The sequence below is a fragment of the Drosophila melanogaster genome, chromosome X, assembly GCF_000001215.4.
Source record: "Drosophila melanogaster chromosome X".
Classification (NCBI taxonomy): Eukaryota; Metazoa; Arthropoda; class Insecta; order Diptera; family Drosophilidae; genus Drosophila; species Drosophila melanogaster.
This window is the reverse complement of record NC_004354.4, coordinates 15,283,768-15,297,234: the sequence shown is the minus strand read 5'-3', so window position 1 is coordinate 15,297,234 and position 13,467 is coordinate 15,283,768. Positions and strand designations below refer to the sequence as shown.

Here is a 13,467-nt window from a genome sequence, read left to right as displayed (position 1 = left end):
TTGCATATTTAAATGATTTAATAAATTTAAATAAACAGAACCATAAACTATTTGCAATATATTTTAAATTTCAGTAATATAAAAATAAGCTATTTGCAATATATGTTTCATTTCAGCGATATGAAAATGACATAACAAATATGTTGTATTTAGTTCGTCTCACAGCTTCCAGGTGCTACAATTGCGACCTCAGGTGCGCAGTGATTCTTTCGGCGCTGTTTTGGCTTATGAGTTTTGTTCGGTTATCTTGCGATAAACACAATCAAAATAATAAACACAAGAAAATGCTGGATTCGGGGGGAGCGGATTGGCCAGAAGATGAAGTTGGACTAATCTCCGACATTCGATATGCGACTCTGGTTTCCTTGCACAGCAACGAGCGATAAAGTGTTGGAATTTTTTTTTAACATAATCGAACGGCGAGTATTTTTGAGTAGCAAAATCGCTAATTCTGAATTTGTTAGTGAGCCAATTCTGATAAGCGATTTAGGATATATGTAGTAAAATATGCATGTACGCATATAACTGCAAACAGCTTATCGCAATTTCGCCAGTTAACTTAAAGTTGAAGCAAACTTCAGAACTAGATTGTTTGAAGAAATAAATATATTTATGATGCGAACTTATCGAGTCGCCCGAATGGCAAATAACCTCAAAACAAACGAATAAAACCAAAGCGACTTAAAAGCCCCTCAAGACGTCCACTTCCTCGGGCATAGCGAAAATGCGAATCTCTTTTTCGGTCATCAGGTCCTGTAGCGATGCTAGTTTCACTGGCAAAACCTTGGCGCCTTCCATCAGTAGTGACTTGTCCCAGGGACACTCGTCCATGGCCATTATAAGGACTTCTTTGCTGCGCCTAAACGAGGCATTCGTTTTGGATAGGGCAATCATGTACAAGCGCCAATAGATGGAGTTCCTGCGCAGTATGCGATAATGCTCTTCCTCCACATCCAAACGATCTAAATTGGTCGGGAGAAAAGTCTCGACAATGCTGACCAAACGATTGCACACCATCTTCCTTGTGGCTTCCTTTGAAAACTTATCGTTGGTATCTACGATTCCAAAGCGATTGTGAATCGCAACGACCAAGTGCGCCAGTGAAGCGATGCCGGCTTTGGTGCGTATGAGCCGGCTACGCTGCTTGTGCCACATAATCGATTTTAAGCTGGCCCACAGCTGTAGAAACACCATATTTCGTGGAAACTCTTCGAGTCCATTCTCGAGCAGTTCATGTAGCTTGATCTTTTTGAATCCAGTATAGAATTCAACTTCGCCAAATACTAAAAAGGACAAACGCAGATGTAGCATCTGTATTTCCATGATCTGCTCCCTAAGGAAACGCTTTCTTTCGCTGTCCTTGACGGCCTCGGGACCAAATTCGTTATTCTGCAGGTCATTGAGCCACATTCTAGCCTCCTTATGACGACGATTATTCAGCACTTCGATCAAACAGATAGCGCGCAAGAGGATGAGCAATTTGTTGGGCTGGAAGTACTCCTCCAAAGACATCTCAGCTGGCTGGGTATCGAGGGATTTCAGTTCCGCTCGCACCATTTTCTCTGCATTTCTCAGGCCTTTCAAAACCTGTTCCTTGGAGTAGACAGTTGTCTGCTTTACTCCGGCATGTTTTTCCAAACACAGTGAAACGAGTATGCCGATGGCCTTAGATATGCGGCCCCTATGTATATGCAATTCTGCACAAACTAAATAGAGATGCATTGTGTCCACGCAACTAATGCAGCTGGATTCTTCCGATTTTTTTGTGATGATCCTCGAAATTATGGAAAAGCCCAGTCGGTAATGCTTAGCCTCAATTTCGCACAAGGCCTGTTCCGTGTAGAAACTAATAACATTTCGGTTCTCCGTCAAATTGATCAGTTTGCGCATCCGTGTTCGTTTATCCTTAAAGAATTTTTTCGTTAGCTTGCCCATGGACTTGTGCAGCACTATTAATAGTTTTTGGAATCGCAAATACAGAATAAGCAACAATCGTCGCTTGGACTCCTCGCCGATAAAGACTTCGACGCATTTGAGTAGCATATTACTCACGGTATCCGCATACAGTTTATGGCCAACAAGATGCGGCATGTAGCTGGGCGTCACGGACATCTCTCTGGCTAAGTCGATCATGGCTGCATCAAATTGATATTGCAACGAAGCCACTGCATAGGAGTGCCTATCTACTATGGCAGCGAAAAGCATTTCAATGGCCTCAGACTCGCCGAAGTCCTCGATGCAAGGATTCAATTTGTCCGCCAAACTAGCGCTGCGAATCAGGGGCAATTTCATTAGTTGAACAACCACGAGCACCAGGTGCAGACGATTATTCTGCGACTTGAGTGCGTGTACATATGGGACAAGTTTGTCGCTGCAAAAGTATCGTTCGGCGTTCATCTTGTTTTTGAAGACATTAGTCGACGAAGCCAGCTTGTCTTTCAACGGCAGGAAGCAGTATGCCTGTCTGAGCTGCTCCACACGCGTCCAGATCTCGGGCATCGGCATTCCCGAACGCAGCACCACTTCCTCGAATCCAATCAATGCTTTTTCTCTTCCTGCATGTGCTTGTAGGCATTCGAACGTCAGGTAGGGGAAATTCAACTCCATAGACAAACGAATCAGAGCAAACATCCAGTTAGTATGGCCCGATTGGCGTAGGAATAGTAAGCAATTGTGAAAAAGTTTTAGCATTATCACATCAGTCTCCTTAATGATGAATCTTCGGGTTATTTCATCGTTGTGTCCCACATGCATGCGGCGCATGCTGTACTCGTAAATCCGGAGCACAGCGGACACGTTGCAACAAGCCATGTCGCCTTGGGTGATCATTATTAGGTTGCTCCACAGTGTGTACTGGAATGGGTTTCTCTTCAGCATTTTCTCGAATCGCCTAGCAACCTGAATAAAAGAATATCGTGTATATTGATAAAATATGTCGATTAAATGTTAAATGTTCTTTTCTACATACAATTCGTTTTATAAAAGTACTTGAAAAAATTTCACGCGATAAGCAAAAATTAAAGTGTTTTGTGTGAGAACCGGTAGAAAAATTTTAGTTCGTATAATTCTCACAAATTTAAAAAAAATATATCAGCTAGTCGCCTTTAAAGTGTGAATTGTAATGACTCTCTGGCCCTGACAGTATGTTTCAAATCTATTTGATCCCATTTACAAAATATTACCGGGTTACTATGATCCATACATACATATGGCTATTGTTTTTTCCCAAATATCATGTTTGGTGTTTTGTCACCATTGCAGTGCAGTGAATATGATCGAAATTAATTAAATAAATACTGAAATTATTTGGAATTTCCTGCGGAAATTAACCCATCGCTTACCTCGTTGGCCTGATAGGTGGCATTGGCCACGTGCGTGTAGAGCCGCAGAATCTGTTGATTGGACGGATGGTGCTCCATGGCCGTTTCCAGGCTGTGTATCTGTTGTTCCGCCACCGCCAGCCGATTGGCCTTGTCCAAGTTGAGATTGAGCAGACGGTGCAGCTGCAGCCAGTGGTCCAGTACCTCGGGTTCCTGCTGGACGAGCACTTTGGTGCGTATGAGCTGCTCCTGCAGCCTGGACACCTCATCTTCGCTGGGTGCATCAGCGATCAGTTTCTCTCTGACGTAGCGACTACGTTTTAGGGAAAATTTGGAGTGAGCCCTTGAGAAGTCATGGGGATTGTATTTTCCATCACCCAGTCGTTTCATCCGGGTTTTGTAGCGTGGTCTTGCGGGTTTTTTCAGGGTTTTGATGTTTCTATAGGAGCTGTTGCCCACCTTGTCCACATAAAACCCATCGCTGCTATCGAATTCTAGTGTCTTACCCCGGTGTACATTCTTGGTTTTGGTAACATCGTCTTGCTTGCGCTTGTCCGCCTCATCCTCGGAGTCCTCCGTACTGGAGGAACTGTCCGATTCGGGTCCTTGAGTTGCTATATTCACATGTTTTTTGATGTAACTCTCGTTTTTTTTCCAATTCCCGCCTGTCGACGGCTCCTCTTCACCTGGTTTCGTCGTCTGTTTCGCACTGCCGGCTGCTGAGGTGCGGCCAGCGCCGTAGGCGGGAAAGAGAGACATGTCAAATAGCTAATTACTAGTTACTCAACAACAAATTGTTGAGAAATTATGGCCCCTTTATTTAATATTAACTTTGTTTATGTTGCGATACATTAGAGGTGGGTTAATGTCGATTGGTGACTTATCGATAAATAGCGCGGTTATCAACCAATTGGTTGGAATCTTCACTAATGTAGATGTGCATATAGCCCATAACGTAAGTTACTTAAAATATTTCATTTTAATTGCCGCAAACGTTATCATCATTCTTTTATGAGTCAGTTAATATCTGTATTTTTTAACTAAATTGAAACCAAATTGATATTAATATTATAACTTACCTACAGTGTTGTTCTTATGAAATACATTATAACACATTGTAAATTATATACATTATATTATTTATTGAATTCATCTGTCTTAGTTCACTTTAAATATTAATTGTATTTTAATGAAAAAGGCGCTGAACTTAAATTAGAAATATCAGCAGAGCTTCGGGTAAGTCTCCACTTTTGTAGACCTTTTAGCGGTGTCAGCAACCGTTTTCAGAATGTACAACAAGGTTTTGAATTTTTGGGCATGATTAAACACTTAAAAGGATTTCCCGCCCATCCAAAAATAAAACTCAAGATACGAAGCTTCATGCATATATATATATATATATTTATATATATATATACATATATATATGTATATTTCTATAGATGGGCGAATAGCACCAAAGACGAAGTTTTACGAAAAGCACCGAATTTACGTTGTTTATGTGTAAAAAGAACTGAAAAACTTATCCTTTTTGGGTTGACCCATTAAAATTGAATTATTTTCGTTATACTCTTATGTGAAACTAATTAGGTAGAGCTGTCTGATATTTAAAGGCGCACGTTTTAGTTTCTTTTATAACTTCGAAAGTAATCAACTGATAATTTTCTTAGCAATAGAAATGTGATTTGCCAATGCAGATTTAAATACTCGATAAATTCATAAAAGAGGTTTACTTACGTATATTGATTTTAGCTTAAAAATATTATGTTAATTTATTTATTTTATTGCCATAGATGGCAAGCATCTGCATTATCTCCGTACCGAATATGCTCGAAATCAGCAGAACATATTTGTTTATTATTACGAAAGTGCTTCAGGTCTTTATGCCACACATGATATCAGAGAATAATAATACTTAATGTCAGTCGATTTGCAGCTTAAGCTTTACGCTTACATCGATAACGAATTCAAGATGGGGGCGTGGCAGTGATTTCAGCTAGACTTCTTCCGTCTGCCCGCGAACGCTTCCCTTTCCATTCCTTCCCATCTCTTTTCCCCCCTTCTAGATTTCCTCTCAGTTTTTTATGCACTCCTTTCCATATGTATATATGGTACATCTTTACTTGATTTTTTTTTTGAACATCTCAAAGACGCTGTAAAATGCGCTCGTTTACACCTCAAGTGGCAATCATTTGCCATCGCCCCCAGTGACGTCGTTATCGTGGGGTTTCCTTGGCCACCCCCTTTGTCGCCGCCCGTCGCTAATCACCAGCTGTGAGAAAGTCGTCCTGCGAAGGGAGAAAGCACAGAGAGTGTGGAGCGGAGAAACGGAGAGGGAGCAGCGAAAGTGGGAGAAAGCGGGCGAGAGAAGCGTTGACTGCTGCTGTTGTTGATGATGATGAAGTGCCAGCAATGTGACAGTTACAGGATGAGACAGAGACAGATACAGCGGGCTAGAAAGAGAGACAGGCATGTGCGGGTGTGTGTGTGTGGCACAACAAAAGACGCCCACATACACACATTTGTACATAATAATGGGTAAACAACAGCAGCCCAATGACAATGACAAGGCAAATAGCGAGAAAAACTTCGCAAATGTCAGCTGGCGATGGTCTCCCATAATTTTCCCAACCAACCCCACCACATTTTCCCCCCCGGCCATGAATTTTCCAGACAACCGCCCCCACCGCCGGGAAAATCGAACAGTAATTACTTTAGGCTTTTCTCCCAGCGGTGGCGGCAAGGCAAAAAAAAAAAAAACAGCTAAGCAAGAAGATTAAAAACAGACATTAAAATGAAAACAAGTCGCAGTCTAGCTTTAAAGTGCCAGACGGCTACAAAAGTTGCCAGTGGCAACGGAAAACTGATGAGGAGGGGCTTGGGCAGATCTGTCTAGCATCTGTGCACTGAGAACAAATGTGTGCTATCACTTGGATATGAGTGCATTTGAGATACATTCGTAGGGCCATCCTAAATCAATATGCATAATATTTTTTTACTCTTTGCCGCCTTAAGTCTTCTTGTATACTTCATCTAAAGGTTTAGCTCAGCGCTGTCAAGTTTTTCTCTTAGTGCAGGGGTTAGTATATATCGCTTTATATTTACAGCTACTAAACTGTAATCGGGGCCACACACCGGAAGTTGAAATGACTTGAAAATTTATTGCATTTGCTGCACAACGTCGACAACGACAACAGTTTTGTTGCTGCTGCTGCTGATGTTGCTCCTGTGCATCCAGCAGGCGAACGCTTGACTGGTTTTGGTGCTACCAACGCCATCGCCATCGCCATCGCATCGCCATTGCATCGCCATCGTCAACGAAACGGAAGTGGCGCGGCAGTCAATTGGGAAGACAGGCCAGGACATGGCCGGAGGCACCAGCAGCTCTATGCGGCTGAAGGGGCTAAAGGGGCTAAAGGGGGAGTGCACCTCATTGGAGGGGGTGGTCAGGAGGTGGCTCGACTCCAGAGGCGGCGATTGCGAAATTGAATAAGCCCACAGAACCCGATCCCTTGAGCTGAAGCAGAGCGGAGCAGAGCAACCGGAACAGGAATCCACCACTACACTGGGCAAAAAGTTCGCTATGAAAAGCTGCGGGCTTAAAATTGATCACAATTTATATAATATAATATGATATAGATATTCAAAGATATCAATAATTCACAACTTTTAAATTTTGTTGTTTATTTTCAGCTTTCTAGGAGTTGTTATTCAGTTTTAAATGCTTTTGCTGGGGTTTCTTTAATACAAAAATTCAAGGAATTTAATCTATTTATAAACTACATTATAGTCTTGGCTATTTTGAAAAACAACTCCGTTCGGGGGACAAAAGCATAGTGCACTTCTTTCGCCAAGTGGCAATGCGATTCCCCTCAAAACTCATACTCATCCTTATTTCGGTCGACTCGAATTTACGGCGATTTTTCCGTCACTGGCAGGACATTTTTCGTCGACTCTTCCCCGGAATTGGCTGCTCGTGGGCCAAATGTCTCAAGTCGTGGCTGTCGGAGAATGTGAGACGAGACTCCGGGACTGAGTGAGTGCATCCATCCTGTGCGCAGTTTACTGCTCATAAAAATCCATTAAATTATTCAAATTGCATAGGTAAAACAGTTTTTGTCCATACCCTTCAACGTTTTCTTTTCTTTTCGTTTTTTCTATTTTTTTTTTTTTTTTTTTTGGTTTTTGGCGATGACGTCGACACACAAGCGGAGATTTTCCCGTTTTAGGTTTTCCCACCATACACAGGGGCTGCCTTGGCCAGGTTTTGTGTTTGATTTCCAGCCATTTTCCACTCCCCTGGCATTCTTTTTGCTTTTACTTTTGTTTTTGTTTCAGGTATTTTTCCGCGTTGGCTGCTTAAAATAAAAGACAGCCGGCGGTTGCAGCTGAAGAGCTTGAAGGATGGCGACGAGGATGAGGTTTGCGGAGGAGGACAAGGACCAGGAGTACTAGACGAACTAGGAGAAGCACACATGCATTCACTTGGCTGCCAGCTTAGCCACACCACATCAGTTCCACCATTAGATCGCTGCCTGCACTGAAAACAATGGGAAACGTTCTGAAAAATATAAAACTGCAATTAATCATATGGGTACTTCTATTCACATATTGCAAGAATATCACTCCTACTTTTGTGGAGAGAACAAATTCGATGGAAAATTAATCATTTCCATTAGCACTTGAAACAAATTGTTGTCCGTGCAGACGCAAACCAGAGCCAAACTCGAACTCAGACTGAAAGTCGGACCGACCAAACCATATCCGAGCAGGCCAGACCAGAATAGCGCAGGTCAGGATGCCGGAGAACAGGGCACGATGCGGATGGCAGGACCACGGAGGACTAACACGGATAGAAGAGGAGAAGCTGGAGGAGCATGGAGGAGCATGGAGCAGCATGGGGAGAGTAGCTGCCATCGGCTGCACACTAAAATGTAGGCGGTTTGCGGCATCTCCACGTATGTTACCATGGCGGATACCATGGGATACCATGGAAAATGCGCTCCAAATCGCCGGAAAAATCGCTATAAGCCAGATACCGTTGGGAAATGAAAATCAACGCTGATTGGATTTTAGGTTGCGCTTAATCAAGATGAAAAAACATCTAGCATAAACTTGCCTTTGCAATTTCCATGTGCTAAATATTAGATCAAGTCCATGCGAAATAACTACAACTGTGTTTATAGAAAAATCTTTTAGTATGTCCCATTATTGCTATAATTGCTCTAAGTATATAACTATAATTTTTTGTCCCACTGTTGCAGGTGTAGAATGTGTGTGTTTTCCCGGTGTGTGTGCTTGGCATTCTATTCACAGTCTGGTTAGCCCAGCGGCATATCTAATTATTTGCCCACAGAGTCATCAGCAAAACGCTACGCCCGCAATCCGCTCCAGCTCCTTCTTCGCTCACCAGTTCCCAGCTCCATCGCCCAGCCCCCGTTCCACCGATCCTCCTGCCCCTTCATTTGTGGGGCCCTTTGTGGGGCCTCATTATGCTGGAAAATATAGAAAACGGATTTTGCAGTTTTGCCATCAGAGCTGCTGGCTGTACACGGCCAAATATAACATTTTTTAGTAATTACATATTTGCACTGTTATTACCTGCATCGTGGGGTGGGGGGTGGTGGAAAAAAAAGAAACACCCACACCCGTGGTTTTTTGTTCTTTATTTATCTGTTGCATTGCATAATTACGCGAATGTGAATATAAAAGTGCGTAATGGATGCGGGCTGTCCGGGGGGAACTGATGGCGGGGCAAGTGATGACTATGTGGGCTATATGCCCGTTGGGTGGCTGCTTCCAAGGACACCAACAGAATCCCGACCAGATGAATGTTAAAGGTTGAAGGCGGTGGCTAAAACCCACATGACTGTCGACTGTCTCAGGGTTGAAGTAGAAAAATTATATACTCGTTTTGGGCTAAAACAACATTACGGTGCTCGTGCTTTCGGCAAGATTAGCCGGCTGAAGGGATGAAGATATAGCTGGTTTGCAGAAAGTATGTGTACCCACACATACGCACAGGTAGGATCTTTACCAAACAGAATGGCACGTACTGGGGATTTTCGAAGGGGATCCAGTTAATTGTTATTGCATTTACCTGTTGTGCCGTGATTTACATTGAAAACCAGCATTTGCACATCTAAAGTGTACAATATATATTTTACCAAGCATTCAATATTGAGTAAAGTTAGTTTAAAATATGCAAAATTCTTAGACACTTAAAATGGTATTTATATTTGAATTCTGTAAATATATAGATAGATATTTATTTGATATTAATATATTAGCAATGTTATTAGTTAATATACATGCATGTAATCTAATAAATATTGAAGTTTTCCATTTTCCAATTGGATTACCATCTTATATGGCCTTTGCATGGCTGGAATAAAGTGGGTCTGCCCTCGTTCGAAATTGGATATGTTTGTTGGCTGTTTCGCTTGTGGCCGGAAACCTTTTGCTCGGTCCACGACGAAATGGTCAGCCATGCGGAGCTCGTATTAACCTGGTCGAAAAGCGGCTGCAGCATCGATAAAAGAGCAATCTAACCGCTGCCCGGAGCAACGATTCCCGTTTCGATTCGTTTCGTTTCGTCCCGTTTTTGGCTCGACAAGTAGGCAGCGCCATTTGAAAGTCCCAGCTAAACCGTCAATTTCAATGTAGGCACGACCAACCAAACCCATTTCCATGCCCATGCCCATGCCCATGCCCATGCCCATGCCCATCACACACCCATGGCCGCATATCCTTGGGGATCGGGAGCTGGGGGGCATGGACGATTCACTGTCCAGGTGGGTCAGTGGTCATGTCATCGTCCTGTCGCCGTTTGGCTTGTGACACGTGGATTGGCGAGAGATTTCGCCGGCATTTCGTTACCCTTGTTGGCTTTCTGCATTCCCGTGTTTTTGCTCGCCGGCGCATTCGTTAAACATTCACTTTCTCTGCTCCAGGATTACACGGGCTAATCCCATCAGCCGCCAGTCTTAATTGTATTACAATAAATTATACAAAATGAGCCTTAAATGCAGAAATGTGTCACACCTTTGTAAGTGTTAGTTGTTAAATACGAAATTTATTAATTTCTACTTCAATTTCACAGATGAATTAACCTTTTCAACTCCGTATTAAATATTAAAGGTGTCAGTTCGCTACGCTTTAATGCGGATTTCACATAAATTAATTTATGTGTATATGAGTGTTTTTGTGCTTGTAAATGAAATTACGCAAATATAAATGCGGCTGGAAAATTGCCAAAAGTGTCATTTAGCATTTGCAGATATGGGTTTGACAGCAGAAAGGTGCATTAAGTCGAATGCGAAATGCTCTAAAATGTTTTCACTTCGTTGTGCACATCAGGGTTAAATTTAAATCTGACTACGGTATACATTCGTTATTATCTTTGCATACCTACATTTTAATAACTAATATGCCGTATCGCATTTATGTGCCATCATCGCACTGCAAAAAATTCCAATGCGCAATTGTCAAGTGTCTGTTGTAATTAATAGCGAGCAGTTGCGAATGCAATAAATAATCGATACTCACTTAATTCCTTTTCTGTTTATATTTATATATATGTATATGTATATATTTGCACCACGTCGACTTGACTCGAATTTAATTAATTTTTTATGAACTGCGTGCTCGTATGTTGGTTAGTTGTAAATATATTCGCCGTATTTTATATATGCCGCCGTTCCTTTTTGTTCGATGCCATTTTCCCCCAAAAGGAGCACAAAAGCAGCTGAATGATGAATGACTGCCAAATGAACATGTTTGAGTGGAAAGTTGGCCGAGATGAGATGAGCCAAAAGATAGAGACGGAAATGTACAATATAATCGAAGCGAATCCGGGCGAGGCACGCAATCCGTAGAAAGGAAACGAAGACGCGGCCCAAAAGAGGTATTTTCCAATTTCAGTTGCATTCCACAGTGCGGATGCAGTAACACGAATTTACCCCATTTACATTTCAGACTGTGATTTTCGATTCAATTAAATGAAAATACGTATTCAAATATCCAAAATATCAGCACCGTTTTGAAATCATTTATAAAACTGTCTAAAAGTAGGCAGCAATTTTTGTGGGTTCATAAAAGGCGAAGGTCTCTTAGACAGCAAGTTTTCATAATTTCTTAGTGTGCTTGCAGCGCTTCACTGTACGTGATTATTGATGGCAGCTCGACTGACAGCCAACCGAGGGGCACAGGGAGACAAAGGAGCAAGTTTCGGGTTACCTGTACCGGGGATTAGGCATCTGTCTCAGTCCCATCATCAGTCTCCATCGCCATCGCCATCGCCATCGTCAACCTCGGCACTTCAGTTTCTGGCTATGTAGCCATGTATAGTGTGGCCCATCTTCCAGCTGTCATTCGTTCACTCACTCACCGAGAATTGATGGCATTTGCCAAAAATACTGATGACACGCACACACCGACGTCCACACACACACAAACACAGTCATGCATGTGGTGGTGGAAACTTTTGTTGCATACTTAGTAGGGCAGGACAATGCGCCACTGATTGAATTGCATGTAAATTAACTTGCTGATCCGATTAGGGCCGAGACGGGCCAACAACAAAAATAATATCCAATTCAGAGAGAACTATTTACACTGTGCGAAAATGCGTGCAAGCATGCGTGTTTCCTACCATTTGGTTGATTTGCAAACTTGTTGACTTCATTTGTTAGCTACTTTTTTTTGCCATCACAGTACTTTCCTGGAATTTAATACGTATTGTTCAATTTCTCATTTTGCATATTCGTTGTTTAATTTTATCGATGCATGTTGCATTCTTCATTGTGTAACATGTAAACATTTGTATTGCTGAATGTCCATTTTCAGTTTTTTTTTTTTTTTGATGGCAAAAATGCGATAAAATTTATTAAAAAATTCTTCATTGTAAAAATCAGTTGCTCTATGATGAATTTATCGATGAAACTAATAGAATAATAAAAACTTCGCGAAATGCACAACTACTGAGCTGATTTGCTCCTATTTTTCACTGTGTGCGGCTAAAAAACCGCATGAACTGCCAGCAGGTAAATGGCGAACGAACTCACACACACGTACATACATACGTACACAGGCAAAAGGATACGCATGAAGAAGCTAAGTACACACATACAGGCATACCCAAACACACCCACACTCAGACAAAGCGAGCTGCACACAAATACACACAGACACACACACACACACATGACCGCTTCGGGCAATTTCATTTGCCGCTCAGCTCTCACACAATTGAAATTTTTGTTGCATACTTTCAAGCAATTTGTTTGCAACTCAAGTTGCCAAAAAAAAAAAAAAAACGGGAAGAAAATTCAAAAAAGTCAGGGAAAAGCGCTAAAAATAATACATCCCGCTTTCCTCTTCACTAAAGCTGCCCCCCCCCCACGTCCCCTCACTCGACCATTCTCAAAAAAAAACTTGGACTCGATTTATTTTGATGCACTTTTTATTATTTGTTTTTGTTCTTTTTTTTCTATTTTTTGCCCATACCACCCAGTTTGGCTGGGATTTTTTTAGGAAGGATTGGCACAAACTTGTGCATACTTTTCGTGGCATATTTTCATTCTGCTCCTTGTTCGTTATGAAAGCGGAGCTTGGTTCAAAGAGCTGCGACCACAATTTGGCTCCATCCAGCAACTGCCATTCACCCTTCAGTGGCGGAAAATCCTTCCCTCCCCCACCGCCACCACGAATATATATATATATAAATCGGGGGCTATCTCTTGACCAACGCAGCCCAGAAAACAAGCTGATAAAAAATAAAAAATAAAACAAGTGGGAAAAACTGTAGACGAACTTATTTATTTTCATACTTAGAGCTTTGGTTTCGGCTTTGGTTGTTTCCCCTTTGAGGATCCGGGTAAAAAATACGCGAAATGCGCAAGGCAAAAAAAAAAAGTAAATGAAGAGTAAAAAGAAAGCTGTCTAAAAATATTTAATTAAAAACAAGCCAAGAAAGTGTGTATGTGTGTTTTTTTCTTCTCTTCACTGCTAATATAAATCATTAGGGAGCCAGGGGAATATGCTAAATCGATGGGAAGTGTCACATATATTATATTATTTATGCACATAAGAATGCGGCTTCTATATTCGGTATGCTGGATTCTGGATGATTCATTAACATAATCGC

At 41.8% G+C, this 13,467-nt stretch overlaps 1 protein-coding gene and 2 long non-coding RNA genes across 5 annotated transcripts; all 3 read right to left on the bottom strand.

The window, feature by feature from the left end:
- Positions 1-65: 65 nt before the first annotated feature.
- Positions 66-4,204, bottom strand: CG5877 (uncharacterized protein). 3 transcript variants are annotated; one of them, NM_132786.4, is made up of 2 exons: positions 3,342-4,204; positions 66-2,898 (listed from the first exon to the last, which is right to left on the bottom strand). In NM_132786.4, the coding sequence occupies exons 1-2, from the start codon at positions 4,077-4,079 to the stop codon at positions 682-684; spliced, it is 2,955 nt and encodes a 984-aa protein (NP_573014.2). In that variant the 5' UTR covers positions 4,080-4,204; the 3' UTR covers positions 66-681. The 3 variants fall into 3 exon arrangements, with proteins under 3 accessions (NP_573014.2, NP_727839.2, NP_001259563.2); NM_167434.3 differs by lacking the exon at positions 3,342-4,204 and adding an exon at positions 2,969-3,110; NM_001272634.2 differs by having other exon boundaries at positions 591-2,898.
- A 2,275-nt stretch (positions 4,205-6,479) lies between these two features.
- Positions 6,480-6,918, bottom strand: lncRNA:CR44664 (long non-coding RNA:CR44664). Its single transcript, NR_123913.1, has one exon. It is a non-coding gene; the product is annotated as a long non-coding RNA:CR44664 (long non-coding RNA).
- A 611-nt stretch (positions 6,919-7,529) lies between these two features.
- lncRNA:CR44663 (long non-coding RNA:CR44663) lies at positions 7,530-7,873 on the bottom strand. Its single transcript, NR_123912.1, has one exon. It is a non-coding gene; the product is annotated as a long non-coding RNA:CR44663 (long non-coding RNA).
- Between the last annotated feature and the right edge of the window lie 5,594 nt (positions 7,874-13,467).